The sequence below is a fragment of the Phascolarctos cinereus genome, unplaced genomic scaffold, assembly GCF_003287225.1.
Source record: "Phascolarctos cinereus isolate Bilbo 61053 unplaced genomic scaffold, phaCin_HiC Scaffold_3;HRSCAF=262, whole genome shotgun sequence".
NCBI lineage: Eukaryota > Metazoa > Chordata > Mammalia > Diprotodontia > Phascolarctidae > Phascolarctos > Phascolarctos cinereus.
This window is the reverse complement of record NW_027555736.1, coordinates 163106258-163132437: the sequence shown is the minus strand read 5'-3', so window position 1 is coordinate 163132437 and position 26180 is coordinate 163106258. Positions and strand designations below refer to the sequence as shown.

General features: G+C 37.6%; 1 protein-coding gene and 1 pseudogene across 2 annotated transcripts in view; both read right to left on the bottom strand.

The window, feature by feature from the left end:
• The window catches only part of SPPL2A (signal peptide peptidase like 2A), a 70850-nt gene that overhangs the window by 39694 nt on the left and 4976 nt on the right, over positions 1–26180 (bottom strand). For both annotated transcript variants that reach the window (XM_020980145.2, XM_020980182.2), the window contains exons 2-4: positions 11249–11368; positions 10730–10909; positions 8078–8167 (exon numbers count right to left, since the gene is read on the bottom strand). In XM_020980145.2, coding sequence (XP_020835804.1) covers positions 8078–8167; positions 10730–10909; positions 11249–11368 — 390 coding nt within the window. The remainder of the gene's footprint in view (positions 1–8077; positions 8168–10729; positions 10910–11248; positions 11369–26180) is intronic.
• Positions 2200–7282, bottom strand: LOC110207584 (signal peptidase complex catalytic subunit SEC11A pseudogene; annotated as a pseudogene).

Here is a 26180-nt window from a genome sequence, read left to right as displayed (position 1 = left end):
AGTGAAATAGAGGACTTCCAAACCTTCCTGATGAAAAGACCAGAGCTCAACAGAAAATTTGATCTTCAAATACAATACTCGAGAGAGGCATAAAAAGGTAAACAGGAAAGAAAAAAACAACATGTTATTAATAAGGGCAAACTATTTACATCCCTACAAGGGAAGACAACACTTGTAACTCTTGAGAACTGTATTGTTATTATGACATTTAAAAGAGGTATATATAGACAGAGGGCATGGGTATAAGTTGACTTTGATGAGATGATAAAAAAATATATAATTAAGTGGTGAAAAGGGATTGTTCTCATAGAAGAGGAAAGGAGGAGGCAGACAAGGGTAAATTATATCACATGAAAAGACACAAAAACCTATTACAACTGAAGGAAAGAAGGGAGGGAGATAAGCATTGTTTGAACTTACTCTCATCAGATTTGGCTCAAAGAGGGAATAATATAATCATTTAGGTATAGAAATCTAATTTACCCTATAGGAAGTAGGAGGGGGAAGGGAAAAAAAAGGGAAGGGGTTTACAGAAGGGAGAGAAGAAGTAATAAGGGTAAGGGGGAAAAAAAGAGAGGGGGCTGATAGAAGGGAGAGTAGAGTGAGGGAGGCAGTGGTCAAAAGCAAAACTAGCAAAGAGAGAAAGGGAGAAAGGAGAGAGAAAAACATAAACAGGAGGGAAATAGGGTGGCGAGAAAGACACAGAGAGTAATCATAACTATAACTGTGAATAGGATGACTCTCCCATAAAATGGAAGTGGATAGCTGAGTGGATTAAGAGCCACAATACTACAATATGTTGTTTAAAAACCTGGAAAGACTCATAAGAACTGATGCTGAGTGAAATGAGTAGAACCAGGAGAACACTGTACACAGTAACAGCCACATTCTATGATGACTGACTTTGATAGACTTAGCTCTTCTCAGCAATTCGAGGATCTCAGACAACTCCAAAAGATTCACAATAGAAAATGCTACCCACATCCAGAGAAAGAATTTTGGAGTCTGAATGCAGATGGAAGCATACTATTTGCTCTCCTTTTCTTTTGTTGTTTTGTTTTGTTTCTTCTTTCTCACAGTTCCTCACATTAGTTCTAATTTTTCTTTACATCATGACTAATGTGAAAATATGTTTAATATGAATGTATAAATAGAGCCCATACCAGACTGCATGCTATCCTGGGGAAGGGAGAGAACAGGGAGGGGGAGAAAATTTAAAACTAAAAATCTTATGGAAGTGAATGTTGAAAAGTAAAAATAAATAAATTCATTACTTAAAAAAATATGTCTCTCTGGGTCAATCTTTTTCCAGATCCAATATCTGAAGCCACCCAGTTCAGGGTCTGTGTTCTTACACTGTTTTAATTGATCTTATAATTCAATTGGGGAATGGGTCTCAAAATGGATTACTTATTTCAGTTGAGATATCAGTTTGGTATGAAAATACAGGATGTTATACAGGATAAACTGGAGGGACTCTCAGAGGGAAGGCATCAACATTAAGGAATTTAAGGAGAGTTCTCAAAGCATGGGTAGTTCCTTTCAAAGCAGTTAAGGTTCCTAGCCCCCATGTCAATGAGTAGATTAATAAGTTTGGTAATACATAATAAATAACACAATTATGTGGCGATTTTCTCACGATAACCTTGTGAAATAGGTAGTGGAAGTTACTATTTTTTAGCTAAAGGGAGACTGTGAGATGTTACATGATTGGCTTAAGGTTACACAGCTGGTAAGTATGGGAGCCAGGATCCAATCTCTCAGGGCAGATACCAGGTTTCACTACTGCCACTAAAAATTAATGAAGCTACATTGGCTAGTGTAGCTACAATGTCTAATCACATAACATGTTAAGAAAAAGTCACTTTTCATCAAGAATGCTTGAAGGAGGAGGGTGATAGAAGGGAGGGCAAATTAGGGGAAGAGGTATTCAGAATGCACATCATCTTGGGGTGGGGGAAGAGTGAGATGGGGAGAAAATTTGGAACTCAAAATCTTGCGGAAGTGAATGTTGAAAACTAAAAATAAATAAATTAATAAATGTTTAAAAAATTAATAAAAAAAGAAAAAGTCGCTTTCCTCCACATCCTCTCAATGTACCTACCTTACTGATGCTATAACTTGAAATTTTACCATAATGAATATTTTAGTCAGACTGCAGTGATTCACATATTTTGATAAAATAGTGGCCAAGTAGAGATAAATAGCAAATGAATAAACAGCTCATAAAATGCAAGGAAGAGAGAAACACTTAAAACTATTCTTTTTTTTTCCCCCAAGGGGCAAAGTCTTTTATTTAAAGTTTTCAAAAGATAAGACTTATGATGCCCGTAGTATGATGCTCTCAGAGATGGTATCATTCCTATTATCAAAAGGAATGGCAAAGTTTCAAGCTCATTCCGAGCTATAGCATTATTTATAGAGCTCTGTCGTCACTTTAGAAAAGAAGTTTAGCTTCAAAATACAAACACTGAAAGCTTTGCAAATCTCAGCCTTTTAATATAGAAAATTCAGTGACATACAAAAACGCTAAAATGTGGAATGAGAACATATGAAAGAATCTGTGACTGAAATTCCTTCTGTGTGTGTACACAGGTGTACATGGACCCACCCACACAATCACCTTATTCTGCAGTGAAAACTTATAAACTAATTCAAATCAATGCGACCAAGAAGCATTGAAATCTGTGGCCCACTTCCACTTTTCACAGACTAGGATCTACTTCAAACATTTTATAAGAAAAAGAATAGCATCTTCCTTAGGAGCTATAAGGTAGATATCTTACTACTGATGGACCAGCATAAATAAATCCAGTAAAAAAAAGATTGCACGTTTAAATTTAGGATAGTCATTCATAAGGATTATCACAATTTCCAATACAAAGAACAAATCCTCTTGCTCATGCTACCACCACATTCTTCTGTAGTCAGAACTGCTCTTGCCTGGATCATTAACAGTATTATTGTCTTCTTTGGTCAAAAACTTGTCTGTCTTGCCTTTCATGAATTTTCAAGACCTGGTGAATGATTGGAATTTCCCTTCCCTCCCTCTATCTGAAAGATAACAATCTCTCCTACTCTTATGGGATCTTCAATTTGATTAAACAGAGGAGGTGAAGTGCAGATTTTGTGCCACTACTAAGTACCATGCCACCTGGGCTTTCTCTTCCAGTTACTATTTTTAGTCCTTTTCCGTTCATTTGGGCTGAGAAGACAACCGCCCTAAAATCTGGGATTTGATAATATAGCTATCACTTGTTCAAGTGCCTCACATCATCCAAGAAGTCCAGGAAGAGCGTGGGTGAAATGGAAGTGAAGGTCTTAAAACTGTTCTAAGGAAGGTTTTAAGCTATTGGCCAAAAAGTACTAAAGGAGAAAAGTCATGGGATAGCAGATCTAGAACTGGTATCAATCTTAGAGGTCATCTATGTCAAGCCCCTCATTTTATAAGTAAGGAACTGAGCCCCAGAGAAGTTAAGTGACTTGCCCAACGTCATCCAGGGTAAGGGGCAGAGCCAGGATTCAGTCAGTCAAAAAGCATTTAAAGGCTAACCATGTGTCTGTGTCTGGTACTGAGTCAAGTGCTGTGGATACAAAGCAGGGCAAAAAAAAAAAGCCCCTGCTCTTAAGGAGTGTGTATTCTAATGGATGAAAAAAGTGGATGAAGGCAATCTGAAAGGGGACAACATTAGAAACTGGAGGGATGGGAATAGTCCTTCCACATAAAGTAGGATTTGAACTGAATTTTAAAGGAAATAAGAAAAAGGAAGGAGCAGAGGTGAAAGGCTAGAGCATTACAAGCATAGCAGACAGCACGGAGCCAGGAGAGAAGCTGTCATGTATGAGGAACGGCAAGTAGGGCAATGTTGGAGTACTGGGAAAGGAGTAAGATGTAAGAAGTCTGGAGAGATGGAAGGGGCCCAGGTCATGAAGACATTTAAATACCATATAGAAGACTTTATGTTTGATACTGGAGGTAAGAAGGAGCCTTTGGAACTTACTGAGTAGGAAGGTAACATAGCATTTTAATTGCTGAGAAGAAGATGAATTTGAGCAAGAAGAGACTTGAAATAAGGACACTTGAGTGGTTAGAGGCAACTGTTGAAGTTTAGGTGGAAGGTGATAAGGGCCTGAACTAGGGCTGTGGCTGTATTAATGTAGAGAAGAGGATATAGATGGGAGATGTTCTGAAGGCACAGATGACACGATTTGGCAGTGGTTTTGGGTATGTGGGATGTGTGTGAGGAACCAAAGACAACACTAAGGTTGTAAGCCTAGTGACTGTAAAAATGGTAGTACCCCTGAGAGTTACGAGGGAATTCGTGGGGAAAATGAGGACTTCTGTTTTGGTCACATTGAGTTTGAGACGTCTTTGGAACATCGAGTTGGAGATGTTCAAGAGGTCAATGGAGATGCATGACTATAGCTCTGCAGACAGACTGGGGATAGATGTAGAGATCTGGGAATCATCTGCACAGAGATGATAACTGAACCCATGGGAGATGATGAGATTACTGAGTGAGATAATAATAGAGTGAAAAGAAGATGACCCAGGGCAGAACCCTGGAGGATACCAGTGGGCATGACATAGATGAAGAATCAGCAACAGATACTGAGAAGGAGCAGCTGGATAAATAAGAGGAGAACCAGGAGAGAAGTGTCACAAAAGCCTATGGAGGAAAGAGTGTCCAAGAAGAAAAGGCAATCAACACTGTCAAGTAGCATGGAGAGGTCAAGGAGAATAAGAACTAAGAAAAGGCATTAGATATGACAATTAAGAGATCAACGGTAACTTTGGAGGTGACAGTTTTGGTTGAAGAATAAGATAAGAAGTCACATTGCAAAGGGTTTAGAAGCAAGTGAGAAGAAGGGAAGTAGGGGTATCAAGGGCAGATGGCTTTCTCAAAGAGTTTAGCCATGAAAGGGAAAAGATACAGGATGATAGCTAGCAAGAATGATCAAATGAAGTGAGAGTTTTTCTTTTTTTTTTCTTTTTAACATGTGCTTTTAAAACTTTGGGCTACAAATTTTCTCCCTTCCTCCCTCCCCACCTACCCTCATTGACAAGGCAAGCATCTCGATACAGGTTATAGATGTGTAGCCATGCAAAACACTTCCATGGTAGTCACATTGTGAAAAACTAAGTATATTTCCCTTCATCCTATCCTACCCCCCATCTATTCTATTCTCTCATTTGACTCTGTCCCTCCTTAGAAGTGTTTGCTTCTGATTACCCCCCCAATCTGCCCTCCCCTCTCTCAACCCCCTGCTCTCTTGTCCCCTTCCCCCCTTATTTTCCTGTAGAGTAAGATAGATTTCCATACCCCATTTTGTAGGTTATTCCCTCCTTAAGCCAAATTTAATGAGAATAAGATTCACTCATTTCATCCCACCTTCCCCCATTTCCCCTACACTGTAAAAGCCTTTTCTTGTCTGTTTCATGTGAGATAATTTACCCCATTCTACTTCTCCCTTTCTCCTTCTCTCAGTATAATCCTCTCTCACCTCTTAATTTTATTTTCCAGATATCACCCCTTCATCTTCAACTCACCCTGTGCCATCTATCTATCTATCTATCTATCTATCTATCTATCTATCTATCTATCTATCTATACAATTTTTTCCCCTCCCACTACCTTAATACTGGCAAAGGACTCATGAGTTACAAATATCATCTTTCTATGCAGGAATGTAAACAGTTCAACCTTAATAAGTCTCTTATGATTTCTCTTTCCTGTTAACCTCTTCCATGTTTCACTTGAGTCTTGTATTTGAAAGTCAAATTTTATATTCAGCTCTGGTCTTTTCCTCAGGAATGCTTGAAAGTCCCCTATTTCATTGAATGACCATTTTTTTACTGAAGGATTATACTCAGTTTTGCTGGATGGGTGATTCTTGGTTGTAATCCTATCTCCTTTGCTGTGAGAGATATCCAGAATATCATACTCCATGCCCTCCGGTCCCTTAACGTAGAAGCTGCTAAATCTTGTGCTATCCTGATCGTATTTCCAAAATACTTGAACTGTTTCTTTCTGGTTGCCTGTAATATTTTTTCCTTGACCTGGGAATTCTGGAATTTGGCTACAATATTCCTAGGAGCTTTCCTTTGAGGATCTCTTTCAGGAGGTGATCGGTGGATTCTTTCAATTTCTATTTTGTCCTCTGGTTCCAAAATATCAGGGCAGTTTTCCTTGATAATTTCTTGAAAGATGATGTCTAGGCTCTTTTTTGATCATGGCTTTCAGATAGTCCAATAATTTTTAAGTTCTCTCTCCTAGATCTATTTTCCAGGTCTGTTGTTTTTCCAATGAGATATTTCACATTCTCTTCTATTTTTTCATTCTTTTGGATTAGTTTTACAGTGCCTTGATTTCTCAAATAGTCACTAGCTTCCAATTGCTCCATTCTAATTTTTAAGGAAGTATTTTTCTTCAGTAAGCTTTTGGACTTCCTTTTCCATTTGGCCAATTTTGCCTTTTAGGGCATTCTCCTCATTGGCTTTTTGAACCTCTTTTGCCATTTGGGTTTGGCTATTTTTTAAGGTGTTATTTTCTTCAGTATTTTTGGGGTCTTCTTTAGCATCACTCTCAGTTTTTCCTTTACCTCTCTTACCTGCTTCTCAAAATCCTTTTTGAGCTCTTCCATGGCCTGGGACCAATTCATATTTTTCTTAGAGGCTTTGGATGTAGGGAGTTTTGGCTTTGTTGTCTTCTTCTGGTTGTATGTTTTGATCTTCTTTGTCACCAAAGTAAGATAATATAGTCTGACTCTTTTTGCTGCTTGCTCATGATCACAGCCAATTACTTGAGTTATAAACTCCATGTTAAGGTAGGGGTCTGTTTCCAGTGTGGAGAATGTACTGTCCCAAGCTTCAGGGATTTTGTGCAGCTGTTTTCAGAGATACTTCCAAGGACCTGTAAATTTTCAGTTCTTCCAAGGTGCTATGATCAACGGCGAGGGTGTTTACTCCTATTCTAGCCTGTGCTCTGGTCTATGAGTGACCCCAAGCATTCTTTTCTGTCTTGGAACTATGAACAGGATTTGCTTTCCACAGCCACTACAAATTCCACCATGCCAATGCTCCTCTTCACCCCAGGACTGCCACCCAGAACTGTGACCCAGATCCAAGCACGGGCAAAGCGAGAGAATCCTTCACCAGTAGAGAGATTCCTGCAATTCCACTCTGAGCAGCCACTTGATTTCCCCTCAGTCTGCGGGCCTGAAGCTCAGGAGGCCGCGGCCACCCTGGGGCCGAGCTCAGGGAATGGGGCTGAGACCCCATGCTTCTCTCTCACAGCAAAAACAGACTTTTCCCACTGACCTTCTAAATTGTCTTTGGCGTTCATGAGTTGAGAAGTCTGGAAACCACCGCAGCTGCCTGTGAGTCAGTCCTCTGAGGCCTGCCCCAGGTTCACTACGGCCTGTGTGCCCATGCCGAACTTCGTTCCTCTCCCAGCCTGGTGTGATATACCTTTCTGATCAACCATCCTGGTTGTCTAGGGCTGGAAATTTGCTTCACTCTGTCTTTTTGTGGTTTTTGCTGCTTCAGAATTTGTTTAGAGTCATTTTTTATAGGTATCTGGAGGGGTTTGGGGGACAGCTTAAGCAAGTCACTGCTTTTACTCTGCCATCTTGGCTCCCAAGTGAGAGTTTTTTCAAATACAGCTTGGATAACTCCAAGCTTGGTACTCTGGATTCTGTAATATATATTCTGTATGGATTCTGTAATAATAATGTTAACTACACCTAGTATTCATATAGCACTTTAAGGTTTGCCAAGCACCTTGCAAATATTATCTCATTTTATCCTCACAACAAGCCAAGGAGGTAGGTGCTAGTATTATCACTATTTTGCAGATGAGGAAGCTGACGCAGACAGAGGTAAATGACTTGCCTAGGGTCACAGAGCTAGTAAATGTCTGAAACTGGATCTGAACTCAGTTTTCCTGATTCCATATCTAGTGACGCACCTAACATTCTTATTTATGTCATATCACATTACATATCACAGAACTGGAAAAAATATAGCTATTGAAATTAGATTTCAGTGGCATTAAAAATATACACTATAACTTACCTGCTGCATATCTCTCAAGTCTTTGTTACTCATAAATGCAATCAATAGGCTCACATCTTGAAATTCAGATTTGTTTCCTGTTGGAGGAAACTAAAAGAGAAAATGTATTACAAAAATATGTCTGAAGTAAAGGAGTAATAAAAAGCAATTGATTAAAAATCATTGAGCTAAAATGCTTTACAATTTGAATGCTACACCACTGTGTTGCGTGTTATTTGTTAATATTAATGAAATGTTATGTAAATTATAATTTTCTTTGAAAAAACAAAACTTTAAAAAAGTAACTTCAAATTCTCTTATGACAAAAAATTATTTACATCATATATACAGGGTTTAATCCAAATTTTGTTAAACTTCATACTCAATGATCTTAGAGAAATGGGCATTAAAATATAATGGAAATCATAATCTATATTATTCTGGTACATAAGAATTTTGTAATTATCAACATACTCTGGGGCCAAATGCTGTATTTTGTAATCATCGAAATTCTTATGTACTAAAAAATATGATTATAATCTCTATTATTACAATGGAGAATGAAATAGGCTGAGCAAAATCCTTTTACAAAGTAGAGAACTACTGTTTTTCTTAGGAAATGAGGCTGTACTAGAATGTTAGAAACAGAAGTATTGAAACTACAAGTATTTTCCCAATTTGATTACCAATACTGTACATGAGTTTTAATAACATAAATACCAAATCACTAATGTAAAAAGGAAATAAGCTTATTAATCTCAGTTTATATAAAGTTTGCTTGATTCCACAAGCATTAAAATAGGTGGAGAAAGTTAGTCAAGGAATTTGTTAAAAATGGGAAGGATTAGAAATTTCAGCAAAATGGCTGTAAGCAAACTAAATACACACACAATCAACATTGCCATACAATTTTTAACAAAAATAATAAATCCCATTCAAAATAACTACAAAATGCATAAACTATCTGGGAACACATACACAACATTCACATAAATAAAAGATGTTCAAAACACTCAACAGAAGTAAAAGGAGATTTAAATAAATGAAATATTCACTGCTTATGGTTGGGCTGTGCTAATGTATTAAAAATAATACTATTTTAAATTAATTCACAGATTAAGGGATTTGCCAAGAAAATTTCTGAGAAGATAGTTTTTTCCAAACTAGATGAACCAAATTCCTGGAGGAGGAAGAAAGAAATCTAGACTCACAAGGCAAATCCTGTGGGAAAAAATACAGATGAAGGGAGCATAATATTACTAGACATCAAATTATAAAGCAATAGTCATTACAACTACTTCATATTGATTAAAAGACATCAATAGGACAGGCTAGATAAGCAAAAACAAAAAAAAAACCCAAATAAACAAAAAATTGAAAACAGAAGCCCAGTACTTAATACACCCAAGAACATAAATTACTTTTTTGGAGGGGGGTGGGGATGAGCAGAAACTGCTGGGAAAAATGGAAAGGGATTTGGGAGAAAATATGTTTAGTTCATCATAGGTAAAAATGTTATGTGACTTGAATTTAAAAGGTCAAATCATTAAAAAAAATTAGAAGACAATAACAGGAAGTTCCTTTTGCAGTTGAACCTAGGGGAAGAATTATTAACCAAAGGATAAAGATACTATAAAAGACAAAATTGGTGATTCTGATTACATAAGATTTAATAACTTTTGCATAAGTAAAATAAATGAGGATGAAAGAAGAAGAGAAACTAGAGTGAGAAAAAAATCTTTGCATCAAACATTACGATAAAAGTTTAATGCTCAAGATTATGGGATTATGCACAAATATATATTACCATATAGCCACTTCCCAATAGCTAGGTGATCAAAGGACATAAAGATTTGAAAAACTGCAAATGATAAAATACTTTCACTATGTGAAAACATACTCCAAATAACTAATAGTAAGATAAGTTCAAATGAAAATAACTGTGATATTTCATCTCTCACACTGTAGTTTTGCAGAAATAAATGAGAACAGTCAATGGTAGAGGGGGTATGGGAAGACAGGTGATTCTATTGGTAACACTATAAATTTGGTTTAACTGCTCTGGATATCACTTTGGAATTACGTAGAAAAAAATGACTAAACTGTTCATAACTTTTTTCATGCCATGATCCCATTACTAACCACATGCTCCAAATAGGTTAAAGACAGAAACAAAGGAACAATAAACATACAACAAAATATTCATACAGATTCTTTGTAGTAACAAAGAAGAAAAAAAAGCAGTTCAGCAAAATTAACCAATATATCAACTAAGTCTGACAGTATATATGGTATACACACCCAGAGCCCTCCAATTCCAAAAAGAAGGGAGCAAGGTATGTTTTCATATCTCATTTTTGGGCCAAACTTTGGGCCAAAGTAATATAGCATTCACTAAATGCAACTTCTGCAAAAAGCCTTTCTTGGTTTCCCCATCCCCAGCCACTACAGCTTTCCCCTTTAAGATTACCTTCCATCTATTTTGTAAGCTTTCTCAGGGCGGGAAATGTTTTTGCCTTTATCTATATCCCTTACAACACTTAGCACAATGCAAGAACATAGTTAAGTGCTTAATAAATGCTAACTGATGAACTGATTTTTATTCTTTCACCTTAGGTTGTTGTAGTCATTTGTATACATACTGCTTTTTGCTTTTTTTTTTCCCATACTTACTTGTAAAGTGCCATTGGCAACCAACAATGCTTTAGCACCTCCTTTTTGTGCAATCTTAGCTTTTTCCAGAAACTCGCAGGTGCCCCATGATACTGCAACTACTTTGTTTGTTATTCCTGGGGAAGGAATGTCAGAAAGGTTGCAGAGTGGTGTGGTCAGATTCTCCAAACTAAATGAAGTCTGCAAATATAAGAAATATCTTTACTTTACATGGTAATTAATACCTCACTTCCCCCACCCCCAAAAGGCCCTTCTTGATAAGAAACCAGTACTAGTTTGACACATCGGCCTTGCAAATCAGATATATTATTTCATCTAAATTCATTCTTACAGCTAATTATAAGAAACTGCCAAACCAATCTTTCTACAGACTACAGTTTATTACAGCCAAGAGAATGAAATAAGTAAAATCACTCTTCATCATTATTTAACCACCATAAATTGCTATTGGCTCTGCATACTATAAAACTAATCCAAATTCACTCTCAGTATCTTCATTTTCATAGATTATCTACTTACTGCATTTTCTATTGTAGTAGGAAGAGTTGTCCAATAGGGATTATATAGCATGCAGTAGTCCTTAGATGGTAATGGTGTTCCATTTCCATATGCATGTATGATTCCTTCCTGAGCTGCTGTCTAAGAACAAAAGTTTCTACATAAATAATTCTTTTATACAAGATTTATTGGTGTTTATATGCAAGTTTAGGCATCACATTACACAACCACATTTCCTTGAGAAGAGTCTTTGAAGGACTTGCTTCTTATTTGCGGGATATTTTAAGACCACAAACATGATCAATCAAAAAACATTTATTAAGTGCCTACTGTGTGCCAACCACTGCATTAAGGGCTGGGGTACAAAAAGAGGCCAAAGATAGTCATTGATCTCAAAGAGTTTTCTAATGGGGGAGATAGGATAAATAGGAAATAATTGAAAGAGGGAAAGCACTAGAATGAAGAGGTTGCAGTATCTTCCTGAAAAGGTGGGATTTTAGTTGGGACTTAAGGGAAGTCATGTGGGTCAGTAGTCAGGGTAGAGGAGAGAGAGCATTCCAGGCATGGGAGACAGCCAGAGAAAATTCATGGAGTCGAGAGATGGATAATCAGATGGATCCATGCACAGAGTCGAGAGACGGATAATCAGACAGATCCATGCACAAACTGTGGGCAATTTTTTTTATGATGCATACACAATCTTTTGTGCAAATACATTTGTAGGCCTTGGTAAAATTCTGGGGAAGATGACTACAATAATATGATAGATTCACTAGTCCCTACACTTAGACTATGACTGTACTTCCAAACCATTTAATAATGTTGTTTGTTATCTTGTAGGCATTAAATAAAATGCAATGGGAATATCTAGCCTTTCACATTCCAATACCAACTACAGACACTCTATACGCTACTAATTTCAATCTCAGTGCACAGAATATTGTCAATTGGAAACAGGGACAAAGGTCAATACTCTTGACCTTCCTATCACATATTTACAGATATCTATTGCACTGACTTACGTATTCCAAGAAATGTAAAAGAAGTTGAAGAGCTGGTCCCTGCTCTCAAGAAAATGTGCACATCTTATCATCACAGAATGTCAGAGCTGGAGGAGAGCATCAAGTTCAACCTGTACCTGACAAAGAATCCGCTCTACCAGACTGCCAATAAGTGGTCGTTAAACCTTTGCCTCAAGACCCCTAAGTGAGGCAAAGCATGCTACCTATAAGAGCAGCTCACTCCACTTCAGCAGAACTCTAATTATGAGTAAGTGTTTCTTTACATAAAGCCAAAATCAGCCTCTCTGCCACTTTTATCCACTGCTCCCTGTTCTGTCCTCAGGAGTCATGCAGACCAAACCAAATCCCACTACCACACGGCAGCCCTTCAAATACACAAAGATAACTATAGATCCTCCCCGAGTCCTTTGATCTCCAGGCTAAATACCCAATTTCTTCAACTAGCTTTTGCTTTTTTTTTTTTAGCCAATTAGGGTTAAGTGACTTGCCCAGGGTCACAGATAGTAAGTGTCAAGTGTTTGGTCTGAGGCCGCATTTGAACTCAGGTCCTCCTGACTTTAGGGCCGGTGCTCTATCCACTGCACCACCTAGCTGCCCCTCAATTAATTTTTGTATGGTATAATAGAGAGGCCCTTCTCTATCCTAGTAACCTTTCTCTAGATAACTTTCTCTCCAGCTCATCAAATTCTCCCTATTGTATTTGTTGGAATAATTTTGGATACTACACCTCTCCTAACGTAGACTAAAACGGCATTGTTTGACTGTCATTTCACACTGTTGGCACATACTCTGTCTGAAAATCATACCCTCACACCTTGGTTTGTGTTATTTTTTTTTCTCCCCTCCAACACAAATGTATTATATTTATCCTTACTATATTTCATTTGGCCACAAATTATAACCTATCAAAATATTTTTCTTTCTTTTCATCAAATATATTACCTATCCTTCCCAGCTTAGTATTATTTGCAAATTTGAGAAGCATGACATTTATGCCTTTAACATGTTTAGCAAACAAAGACTCGAAGGACAAACAACACTGATACAAGAAGAGAACCCAGGGACATTGCACTAGACACCTCCCTTCCCAGTGACATCAATATATTAATGATTATTCTTAGGGTCTAGTCATTCAATTGATCCTGAATTCACCAAACTATAATGTTGTTCAGCACATTTCTCACCATCTTTTCCACAAGAACGGCTATATGCTTTGTTAATGTCCAAGTAAACTACAGCTACAACATTCTCCTAACCTTTTCCCCTACCCTTTGACCTGACATGACCTGTTCTTGATGAAACCATGCTGGCTCTTTGCGATCATAATTTCTTTTTGTAGATATTCCATCCTTTAAAGATTTGTTCCAGAATTTTTATCAGGAATCAGAGAAAATTAGTTCTTCTGTAGTTGTGCACCATCTCTCCCATTTTCTGCAAATGTTCAAAGGTTACTGATAGCAGATTATTAGTCACATCCATCAGTTCCTTCAACTGATTTATCTGTGCCTGATGACTCAAACTCATAAAGGTTAGCTTTATCTTGGGCATCAACTCACTATTAGCTCTTTTTTATTTGTCCCTTCCAGTCCAAAGAAAACAGAAACTATGGAGGAGTTGAATAGTTCTGTCTTCCTTCCATCATCTGCTCTCACATCATCCACCTTAAGGGGCAATCATTTCCCTTTTTTGATCCTGTTTTGCTCAATATACAAATCTTGTTGTTTCCTTTAGTATCCTTCACCATCCTCATCTCATTCTGAGCATAAGCATTGCTGACATTTCTATTAATTAATTTATTTAGATTTATCAACAATCATTTTCATAAGCTTTTGAATTTTATATTTTTCTCCCCCCCTCCCTTCCCAAGATGGCATGCAATCTGATATAGGCTATACATATACATTCCTATTAAACATATTTTCACATTGGTCATGTTGTAAGGAAGAATTAGAACCAACAGAAGGAACCACAAGAAAGAGGAAACAAAACAAAACAGAAGGAAAAAAAGAGCAAATTGTATGCTTCAATCTGCATTCAACCCATAGTTCTTTCTCTGGATGTGGATAGCATTTTCCATCATGAGACTTCTGGAGATGTCTTAGATCCTTGCATTGCTGAGAAGGGCTAAGTCTATAAAAGTCATTGCACAACGTGGCTGTTATTGTGTACAATGTTCTCCTGGTTCTGCTCACTTCACTCAGCATTAGTCCATACAAGTCTTTCCAGGTTTTTCTGAAGTCTGCCTGCTCATCATTTCTTATAGCACAATAGTATTCCATTACATTAATATACCACAACTTGTTCAACCATTCCCCAATTGATGGGTATCCCCTCAATTTCCAATTCTTTGCTACCATAGAAAGAGCTGCTATAAATATTTTTTGTACATGTGGGTCCTTTTCCCATTTTTATGATCTCTTTGGGATACAGACCTAGAAATGCTACTGCTGGGTCAAAAGGTATGCACATTTTTATAGCCCTTTGGGCATAGTTCCAAATGGTTGGATCAGTTCACAACTCCACCAACAATGCATTAGTGTTCCAATTTTCCCACATCTCCAACGTTTATCATTTTCCTGTTTTGTCATGTTGGCCAATCTGATGGGTGTGATGTGGTACCTCAGAGTTGTTTTGATTTGCATTTCTCTAATCAATAGTGATTTAGAGCGTTTTTTCATATGACTATAGATGGCTTTAATTTCTTCATCTGAGAACTGCCTGTTCCTATCCTTTGACCATTTATCTATTGGGGAATGACTTGTATTTTTATAAATTTGACTTAATTCTCTATATATTTTAGAAATGAGGCCCTTATCAGAGACACTGGTTATAAAAATTCTTTCCTACTTTTCTACTTTCCTCCTAATCTTGGTTGCATTGGCTTTGTTTGTGCAAAAGCATTTCAATTTAATGTAATCAAAAGTATCCATTTTGCATTTCATTATGTTTCCTGCCTCCTGTTTGGTCATGAATTCTTCTGTTCTCCATAAATCTGACAGGTAAACTATTCCTTGCTCTCTCTGTTTGCTTATAGTATCAGCCTTTATATCTAAATCATGAACCCATTTTGACTTTATTTTGGTATATGGTGTGAGATTTTGGCCTATGCCTAGTTTCTGCCATACTCTTTTCCAGTTTTCCCAGCAGTTTTTGTCAAATAGTGAGTCCTTATCCCCAGAATCTGGGGTCCTTGGGGTTATCAAAAAGTAGATTACTATAGGCATTGACTACTGTGTCTTGCATACCTAACCTATTCCACTGATCCACCATTCTATTTCTTAGCCAGTACCAAGTAGTTTTGATGATTGCTTGACATTTCTTACAAGATTGTACCACACTTCTGTATTCTTCTTCTATTACCTTCCCCTTGCATCCCATTTTTGGTACCTATTATTTTAAAATTGAAGTCATTCTATGAGTTGGCTAGGCAGCCACATTTACTCCTCTGTTTTTCTCCTCATCAGAATTACCTTTCTGTCCTCAGAATTTCTTTTACGAGAGCTTGTATTCCTCTTGAGTTTATTTCTCCTACAGAATCCCAGGCCATTTTCCCTTTCTCTTGACCCTCTGAAATAGACTCTACCCAAATGTACAGTACATATCAGACTATGCTTGGCTTTTCTTTCTTTCTCTATCACAGATTCAAAAATGAAGTGTTTACTTTCCCCAAAGCAGAAAGACTACTGGAGTTGAAGCCAAGAGACCCGGGTTCTAATTCTGCCTCAGACACTAGCTGTTCATTACATGTATTACCTATCTTATAGGACTGTTGCAAAAAAAGCATTTTTGCAAGCTTTAAAGCACCATATAAATAGTGGCTATTACTCAGCATTGTGGACAGATAACTAGACTTGGATTCAGAAGATCAGAAGATCTTATCTCATCTCAGACACTTACTAGCTACATGACTCTGGGTAAGTCACTTAGTTTCCCCCAGCTTCAGTTACCTTATCTGAAAAGTGGGAATTATAATAGATTTATCTCACTGTTGTTGTGAGGATCAAATGAGAAAATATAAATAAAGTGCTCTGTGAGCCTTAAAGAGCTATATAAATGTTAGTTATTATTATTAAAATTATAATTAATCTTTGAAATTTCTGATCTGATTAATACAAGATTGCCTTGGAGTAGCAGGGACTAGCAGTGTAGAATGGTAAATCCTATGGCCTATCAGACACAGGCATTGCATCAGCTGATCTTGCTTACTTTTTTTTTATTATTATAAATAAACAAGAGAAGGCTCACTGATGGGTTTAGTTACATAATGTCATGACGCATCAATAAAACAAACCCCCCAAAATTGTAAAGTAGCAAATGACTAAGTTCCCCATGAATGGTAAATGTCATAGGAACTTGGCTCACTTTCTTAGAAGCACTCTGGGAGTTTTAGGTATCTATAAGAAAACTCCTGGACTCTACTTCCTCCCCTCCCCCACCCCCAACAATGACTTCAGAAAAGAAGGGAGAGAAGGGGAAACATAAACCAATACAATGGACATTATTTGATGTTCTTCTTGTCATAGAATGAGTTTGGAAAACTGAATTCCCTCATCACTATTGTATCAGACTTTTGTATTATATTTGCGGTTTATTTCCTGAACTCATCAACTTGTCCTTCCTGGCCAGGTAGCCCTGTTATTCCCTACAACAATATTACTTTCTCTGTTGCTTTTAACCATTAAGCATTCTCTATTTAGTTTCTGATTATCTTAAAATTAATATATGTTCTTAATATACAATGCTACCTTGCTCCACTCCTCTTTTTGCTCTTTCTCTATTCTCTTCTTTCTGAATAATGAATTCCTTTCCAGAACCACAGTCCAGTCATGAGTCCCCATTCTACCAGCTCTCTGTGGACTTTGCTTCCTTACATTAAAATCTTCAGTTTATCTTATTACCCATACTCTGTGCATTTGTGTAGTCATCATGTTAGGCCCGGCTTAAACTTAGGCTTTTAACCTAAGCCAGAAGTTATCTTAGACTAGCTTCTTTCTTGAATTTACCTTCTATGAATTACTGGGAACCTTTACTGGTCTTTTCCTTCCTTCATGGTGGTTATTCTCTATGGTGTCTAGCTTGGTGGATAAACATGCAGTTTTCTTCATCCTTCCTCCTCACCCCCCCCTTTTTTTGTTTAAAGCCTTTGTGATTAAATTTGTAAGATTATATGCAAATACATATTTACCAGCTCTTTTTAGGTAAACTCCATCCTCTGGCAACAAATTCATTATGCCTATATTTTAAGCCAAAGTTAAGAAATTCATATTATGTTCTTGGGTACCATCTTCTCGGCTAACTATTCAATCTTATGAAGCCTCCCTTACTGGGGACCAAGATATCAATGTATGATAACTACTACAGGAAGTCAGAAAAAAGAGATGTAATCTAATCTGAACCAGAAATTTATGGAAATCTTCATGGAAAAGGTATGTCTTAAAACACAGTTGTAAGGAATTACAAATGAATGTTCTGAATCAAAGACTTAATACTTTTTTAATGAAAGTATTAAGGCGGTAAATATACAAATAAGTGACTGTTTCTGGAACTGCACATCCATTAGAGTAAAGAAACTGTCACATTAAGTCAAAACCATGGTCCATCTAACCCAACATTATGACTAAACATCTAAGTGCCCAGTATTATATGACTAAGTGACATGTGGTACAAGGACAAATTGGGTTCATAGCTGTCTTACATGACATTCAATTTGACAGATTTTGTTAAATGTTTTCTATATGTAAGGCTGTGTGTTAGGCACTGGAGATACAAGGGTGGGTGGAGGAGATCCTTCTCTTAAGCTTACAGTTTAATGAGGGGAAGCACATATACACAAATAACTGTGATAGAAGGGAGAGTGTGATAAATACAAAGAAGAGGTCTATGGCAAAGTGTTTAGAAAATTAGGAGGGAGAGATCACTTTCACCCAGTAGGTAAAGGCAGGAAAAGCAGGGTGGGTATGAGGGAAGGATTCACGGAAGAGATGCCACTTGAGTTGTACCATAAAGGGTAAGACTTCAATAGATAAATGATGGTAAGGAGATGAGTGTCCACTTGGGTTTTGGGGAATGAATGTGAGCAAAGGTAAGGTGATGTAAAGGGGTAAGTCAAGAATTAAAGATGAGGAGTAGTCTAGTTATGCTGGAATTAAGTGCATACCAAGGGGAGTAGTAAGATTTAGTTGAGAAAGGTAGGTTAGGGCTAGGATGTAGAGGATCTTAAATGTATGGGGTCAGGAGTTGATATTATTCTGCATAGGCCTTAGGAAGTCACAGAATATTTAAATAGAGGAATGGTACAGTGACATGCTCAGAGTGAAAGATTATGGGATATAGAGTACCATAGAAATCTCCAAATTCTTCATTTTACAAATAAGAAAACTGAGGCACAGAAGGGTTAAGTGACTTGCTGAAGTCACAGAGACAGTTAAGTGGCAGTGGCAGTCAAACCTAGGTTTCCCAGCTTCCTATGCAGCACTCTCTCCACTACACTAAGAACAGACTGAAGAAAGGATAATCCTGGAAGGAAAAAAAAAACCCAAAACAAAAAAACACCTCTGTTAGGATGGTAGTATAGTGTGTGCATGCGTGCTCACACACACACACACACACACACACACACACACACACACACAGGGGCATGAAGCTGAAGTAGGGTGGTTATAGTACAAACAAAAAGGAGAGACTAAGTTGTAGTGAAGGTACAATGAATGAATGAATGCAAAAAAAGTATTCATTAAGTACATACTATGTGTAAAGCACTATGCTTTGGGTGTACAAATAGGAAAGTAAGAACATACATTATCTGGCAAATAATTTGACTCACAAAGTAAGGGAGACGGAAAAATTTAAATGTCTCCAATGTTACAAGCTTAGGTGATGTCACCAACTGAAATAGAGGAACCAAATGAGGTTAGGAGAGTTTTGGAAGAGGGAGCAGAAATGAATAATTTTGATGTGAATGCATGAGTGTGAAATGCCAATGCCAGCAGAATGTCTAGATGGTTATATCTAGGAAACATTTGGAAACAGGAGACTGGAGATTTGAGGGGAAGTTGGGGAGGGGGGCGGAGTTACAGATTTGGAACTTTTCTACATAAAATGATTATAAAGTGATAGCGATCACCAACGAAGAGTGGGTAGAAAGAAGAGAAACAAGGACAGAACTTTAGGGGATATCAAGAGATTAAGAAGATGAGAGGGAAGAAATATGAGGATACAATGTAACAATCCAAAAGAAGACTTAGCAAGGAGATGATCTGTAGTATTAAGTGATGAAGAGACGTTAAGGAAGTCAATACATAAAAAATATGATTGATTCCCAAACATCCAAATTTCCTCTCAAATATCCTAATTTCCATTAGTTAATTCATGGGTAACAAGACCACAATGAGTTATATGAATCTTTTTTTAAAAATGTTGTTAATATTTTCAAGCTGTATAGTCTTTTTGTGGGAAAAAAAGTCTTTTTAGTAGACTCATTAAATATTAGGGCTGAAAAGGACCTGAGACCACCTAGTTTACCCCCTCATTTTTTTCAGATAAAGAAACAGGTAAGGTAAATTAATTAGCTTAATTTTACTTGTCTGGCTAGTGAAAAGACCAAGACAAGAACTCTGTTTCTTCATTGTCTTAAATATATCTCATTCTAGCATCCTGAGTATATCAGAATGTCCCCTTGACATATCCTTCTTCAATTGCATCCTTTCATCTTTTTCGCACTTAATTACTTCTTAGATTTGGTAAATAATGCCCTCTTCACTGTATATAGACCATTCATAATTTTATAGTTCTTGGGCCTATGATCTTCTCAGCATGGTCTTTTCAGACTTAAAGAGTTCTAATGTTTTTAAGACTGTCATCATAGAATAACCTCCCATACCTTTAATCATATTAGTTACTCTCCACAAACTAGTTCTCTTTTAGCTTTGGTGTGGTGAGGCTGCAGAAGAATCATGGTTTTGTATAAAGATAAGCTTTTTTTTGTTTTTAATGCCATTCTTATGAATGGTCAGTCTTTTCTTAGCCCTTTTGACTACAGCAATGCCTTGAGCTGACTTCTTCAAGGATCAGTCTACAATGATGTTTTGAGTCTCTTAGTCTGATGAATTTGTGTTGATTCCTCAAAGATTTTAGATGTCAGATTTTAAAAATCAGAATCGGTAATCACAAAGAGTTCTTACAGAACATTTAAAAAAATAATTCAAGATGCATTTTTGTTATACAAAATTTTCTTGAACTCAACAAATCCAAAACTGACCTCAGAAACCCACACCTTTTTTCCTTTCTGAGAAACAGAACTTCCTTATTTCTGTTGGGATTGCATCATCCTTCCAAACTTAGAGTCATCCCCATCTTTTCCCTTTCTCTCCATATCTAATCAAACTTATAGATACTATCTCCATATCTCTGAAATCTCTCCCCTTATTTCCACTCAGGGCAATTACTTCATTTCACATTGAGACTTCTAGCCTGTACCTCTATAACAGCTTCCTAACTGGTCTCACTTCTTTCAGTCTCTTTCATCTCCAATCCATGCTTCATACAGCTACCAAAATAATCTTCCTAATGCACAGGTCAGACCAGGTCATGTCTCCCTTTCCCAATGTTTCCTACTCTTCTCAAGCTTCATTGGTTCCAACTGCCACTAGAATGAAATACAAACTCCCTAGCTTAGCATTTAAAGGCGTATAAAATCTGGCTCCTGCCTACCTTTGCATACTTATTTTATATTAGTCCCCTTTATGCAACTAAGATTTTAGCCAAATTTGCCTACTTCCTGTTTCCTGATCTCCACATTCTATTTCCATGACTTTGCACAAGCTGATCTTCATGCCACACTCCTCCACAGGCTTTTTTTTTTCCTTAGCTAGTTATCAACATAAGACTTTTGAGGGTAGGGACTGTCTCACTTTTGAAACTATATTCTCAGAACCCAATGATACCTCATAATATAATGGTTTTCTAATGCTTAATTCCCCTCATTTTTTAGTGTCCATCCTGAAACTTGCATTTACTCAATAGTGTCCAAAATGTTGTATTTCACAAATAGCATATCATGTCCCTGAAGGCCAGGACTGTTTGGCTCTTGTCTTTGCATCCCCACTGCCTTGCAATTCCTAATTTGCTGAATTTAACTTATTGTGTTACAACTGATGGATCAGGAGGTCACCATTCTGTAAATTTGGTTTAATTATTTGTTTCTCTGCATGTATTATCTTGCATTTATGGTTCCTTCCTGACCATGTCACCGCCTACACCTCAATACAATCTAGTATCTCCCTATCACCTCCAGAATCACCAGGCAAAAATCCTCTGGTATTCAAAGCCCTTCATAACCTGGTCCCCCCAACCCCACTCCAGTCTTCTTATACCTTACAACCATCCACCAACTGCCAGGTCCCTATGTACATTGCTATCCAGTGATACTAACCTCCTTGCCGTCCCTCATACAAGACATTCCATCTACTGACTCCAGGCACTTTTACTGGCTGTCCCCCATGCCTGGAATGTTCTCCCTTCTCATTCTCAACTTCTTTAAAGTCCCAGCTAAAACTGAACCTTCTACAGGAAGCCTTTCCTGATTCTTCTTTATTCTAGTGCCTTCTATCGATTATTTCCAATTTATCCCAAAACTAGCTTGTTTGCACATAGTTATTTCCATGCTATCTCTCCTAGTAGACTCCTCCTATTGAGCTCCTCAAGAGCAGAGCACAGTGCTTAGCACAATGCCCGACACATAACAGGCACCTGATTGATAAATATTTATTGACTGACTAACTTCATAGGATCATAGGTCTAGAGCTGGAGGGACCTGAAAGGTCATCTCATCCAACTCACTTATTTTTATAGATAAGAAAACTGAGGCCCAAGAAGGTTAAATGACTTGTCCAAAGTCACCCAAATAGTGAGTATCAGAGGTAAGACTGCAGACTTTTCACTGCCTCTCCCTTGCCTACAATGAAACTATTGTTGCATCATTTAGTCTGACTCTAAGTTTTCTTGGCAAAGATACTGAAGTGGTTTGCTATTTCCTTCCCCAGTGCGTCCCCATTTTACAGATGAGGAACTGAGGCAAATGGGGGTTAAGTGTTTGCCTAGGGTCATACAGGTAGTAGGTGTCTGAGGCCTGATTTGAACTGAGATCTTCTTGATTCTAGGCCTGCTGTTCTTCCCCCTGCATCGCCCAGCTGCACCTATAATGAAACTAACATACAATTTTTTCTTCCCACTTGCTCTCAGACCTTATAGCCATAAGGTTTTTTTTCTTCAGAAGAGTAAAACTTCATTTGCAAACATGAACATTTTCCTATCTAATCCTTCCTCCAAACCTTTTATAACAATGTAAAGATTAGTTTTTGCCCTGATTTCTAAGGCCCAATTTACATCAATTTACACTTACCTGTCCACAGTAGGGTCTCCTTATCTAGACTTTTTGTTTCCAGTCTTCAAGCTATTTCCCTATTCCGGAAAACAATCTTCATCTCCAATTTTGAAAGAACTAAAAAGTTTAAAACAGTCTCTGGTATAGAATCTCATCAAGGGATTTTTAAAAACTTAAATAGATTTAATCCATAATAGCCAGCCTGTGTTCTTTCTCCCACATACCTTTAAGCTTCACTGGTTTGCCTATTTAACTCCAACTGCAGAATCATTCCTACTCCATATTAGAAAACCATTACTGACTTTGAAGAGAGTTGACATTGAGCTATTTTTCCTATAGGTCTCACTATGACGTTATTGATTCTATCTCACACAGTGGCAGGGTCCCTGCCCTTGTCACTCAGTCAACAAACATTTTATTAAGCACTTGCCATGAGCCAGGCTCTATGCTAAATGCTGGAGATATAAAGAAAGGCAAAAACATAGTCCTTCTTCTCAAGAAACTCACATCTTATTGGAGAGACAACAAGCAAATGATTATGTATATACAAATATAAATGGAAGAAAATCTCAGTGTTGTACCCCAGTGGTTTACCACTGATTTTCATTCCTTATGCCCAAGTTCTACCAGTTATCCCGTCTCCTGCTCAATAGGATCTCTGCCAGTTGCCAATCCCATTACATAACTGAATGAGCAACTTGGATCCTGGACCCCTTGTTGACAGTACCATAGCATAATACTTTCTGGGTTTTAGATTAATTTGTCAAAAAAAAAAAGAAAGCCTGTCCTATCTATTATTTAGGGTTACTTTACAGACCAAATAAACTTCACTGATCCACACTAGAAAGGAAGAAGTGTGGCTATATTAGTGAAGTGAAGGTCAAGGGTGGGGCCTGTAGAGTCTGTTACATCAACTCACACAAGTAGCTTAGGAGGTAATATGGTGGGGTACAGTAGTAATAATAACAATAACAGCAACTAACATTTACACAGTGCTTTGGTGTTCATGAAATGGGAAAGAGTAAATTGAAACTTCAGGAATAAATGAGGGGAAATAAGGAAAAATTTCAAATGACTTTGAGAAAAGGAGCGAAGGGGGGCAGAGCCAAGATGGCAAAGGAAAAGCAGGGACTTGCTTGAGCTCTCCCCCAAACCCCTCTAAATACCTGCAAAAAATGACCCTAAACAAATTCTGGAGCAGCAGAACCCACAAAAAGACAGAGTGAAACAAATTTCCAGCCCAAGACAATCTGGATGGTGGAAGGGAAAGGTCTGTTGTGCCAGGTTGGGAGAGGAGTGCAGTTCAGTGTGGATGGCACTGGCATAGACTAGGTCCCAGGAAACCCAGAGCAGGCCTCCTACAACTGAATCACGGGCAGCTGTGGTTATTTCTAGACCTCTCAACCCACAAATGCCAAAGACAACGTAGAAGGTCAGTGGGAAAGGTCTGTCACACCTGGGTGAGAGAGGAGTGTAGCGCAGCCCAGGGGTGGTAGCACTGGCAGCGTAAGCAATTGCTTCCATAGCTCTTAGCCCATAGATGGTAAGGGGATCAAACAACTGATCAGAGAAAGATTACAGGGATCTCTTTGCTGGCAATGAGGCAGGATTTTGCTGCTTTGCCCATACTTGGATCTGGGTTGCAGTACTGGGGTGAGGAGGAGCACTGGCATAGCAGAGCTTGTGGCAGTAGTGCAGAGAGAACCCTCTTCACAGTTGCAGGGCAGAAAAGAGAGCTTGTGGTCACTCACAGGTCTGAGTACAGGCCAGGAGAGGAGTAAACACCTCTCCTTAGATCATACCACCTTGGAAGAACTGAAAACTTACAGGTTCCTACAAGTATCTCTGAAAACAGCTGCATAAAACCTTTGAAGCTTGGGACAGTATGCCCTCCACACTAGAAGCAGAGACCTACCTTAACAAAGAGTTAAAAAGTCAAGTAATTGGCTGGAAAATGAGCAAAGAGCAGGAAAAAAACTCAGACTACAGAATCTTACTTTGGTGACAAGAAAGATCAAAAGACACACTCAGAAGACAACAAAGTCAAAGCTCCTACATCCAAAACCTCCAAGAAAAGTAAGAATTAGGGGCAGCTAGGTGGTGCAGTGGACAGAGCTCTGGCCTTGGAGTCAGGAGGACCTGAGCTCAAATTTGGCTTCAGACACTTGACAATAGCTGTATGACCCTGGGCAAGTCATTTAACCCCAACTGCCTCACCAAAAAGCAAAAACAAAACAAACAAAAAAAAATGAAAGAAAAATATGAATTGGTCTCAGGCCATGGAATAGCTCAAAAAGGATTCTGAAAAGCAAGTAAGAGAAGTAGAGGAAAAATTGGGATGAGAATTGAGAGTGATGCAAGAGAATCATGAAAAACAAGTCAACAGCTTGCTAAAGGAGATCCAAAAAAATACTGAAAAAAATAACACTTTAAATACAGACTAGGCCAAATGGTAAAAAAGGTCCAAAACAAGGAGAAGAATGGCTTCAAAAGCAAAATTGGCCAAATGGAAAAGGAGGGCCAAAAGCTCACTGAAGAAAATAATTCCTTAAAAATTAGAATGGAGCAAATGGAAGCTAGTAACTCTATGAGAAATCAAGAAATTATAAAACAAAACCAAAAGAATGAAAAAATAGAAGACAAAATGAAATATCTCATTGGAAAAACAACTGACCTGGAAAATAGATCCAGGAGAGATAATTTAAAAAATTATTGGAGTACCTGAAAGCCAGGATCAAAAAAAAAGAAGCCTAGACATCATCTTTCAAGAAATTATCAAGGAAAACTGCCCTGAGATTCTAGAACCAGAGAGTAAAATAGAAATGGAAAGAATCCACTGATCACCTCATTATAGCCAAATTCCAGAGTTCCCAGGTCAAGGAGAAAATATTGCAAGCAGCCAGAAAGAAACAATTCAAGTATTAAGGAAACACAATCAGGATAACACAAGATTTAGCAGCTTCCACATTAAGGGATAGAACATCTTGGGATATGATATTCTGGAGGTCAAAGGAGTTATGATTATGACTGAGAATCACCTACCCAGCAAAACTGAGTGTAATCAATGGGGGGAAAATTTATATTCAATGATGTAGAAGAATTTAATGCATTCCTGAGAAGCCAGAGCTAAACAGAAAAACTGACTTTCAAATACAAGACTCAAGAGAAGCATAGAAATGTAAACAGGAAAGAGAAATCATAAAGGACTTATTAAAGTTGAACTGTTAACACTCCTACATGGAAAGATGATATTTGTAACTCATGAGACCTCATTATTGATATTTGTAACTCATGAGACCTCTTTCATTATTAGGGTAGTTGAAGGGAAGATATATATATATATATATATATATATATATATATATATATATATATATATATATATATATATATAGACAAAGGGCATAGGGTGAGTTGAATATGAAGAAATGATAGCTTAAAAAAAATTAAGGAGTGAGAGAGGAATGTACTAGGAGAAGGAGAAAAGGAGAAGAATAATGAAGTAAATTATCTCACATAAAAGAGGCAAGAAAAAGCTTTTACAGTGGAG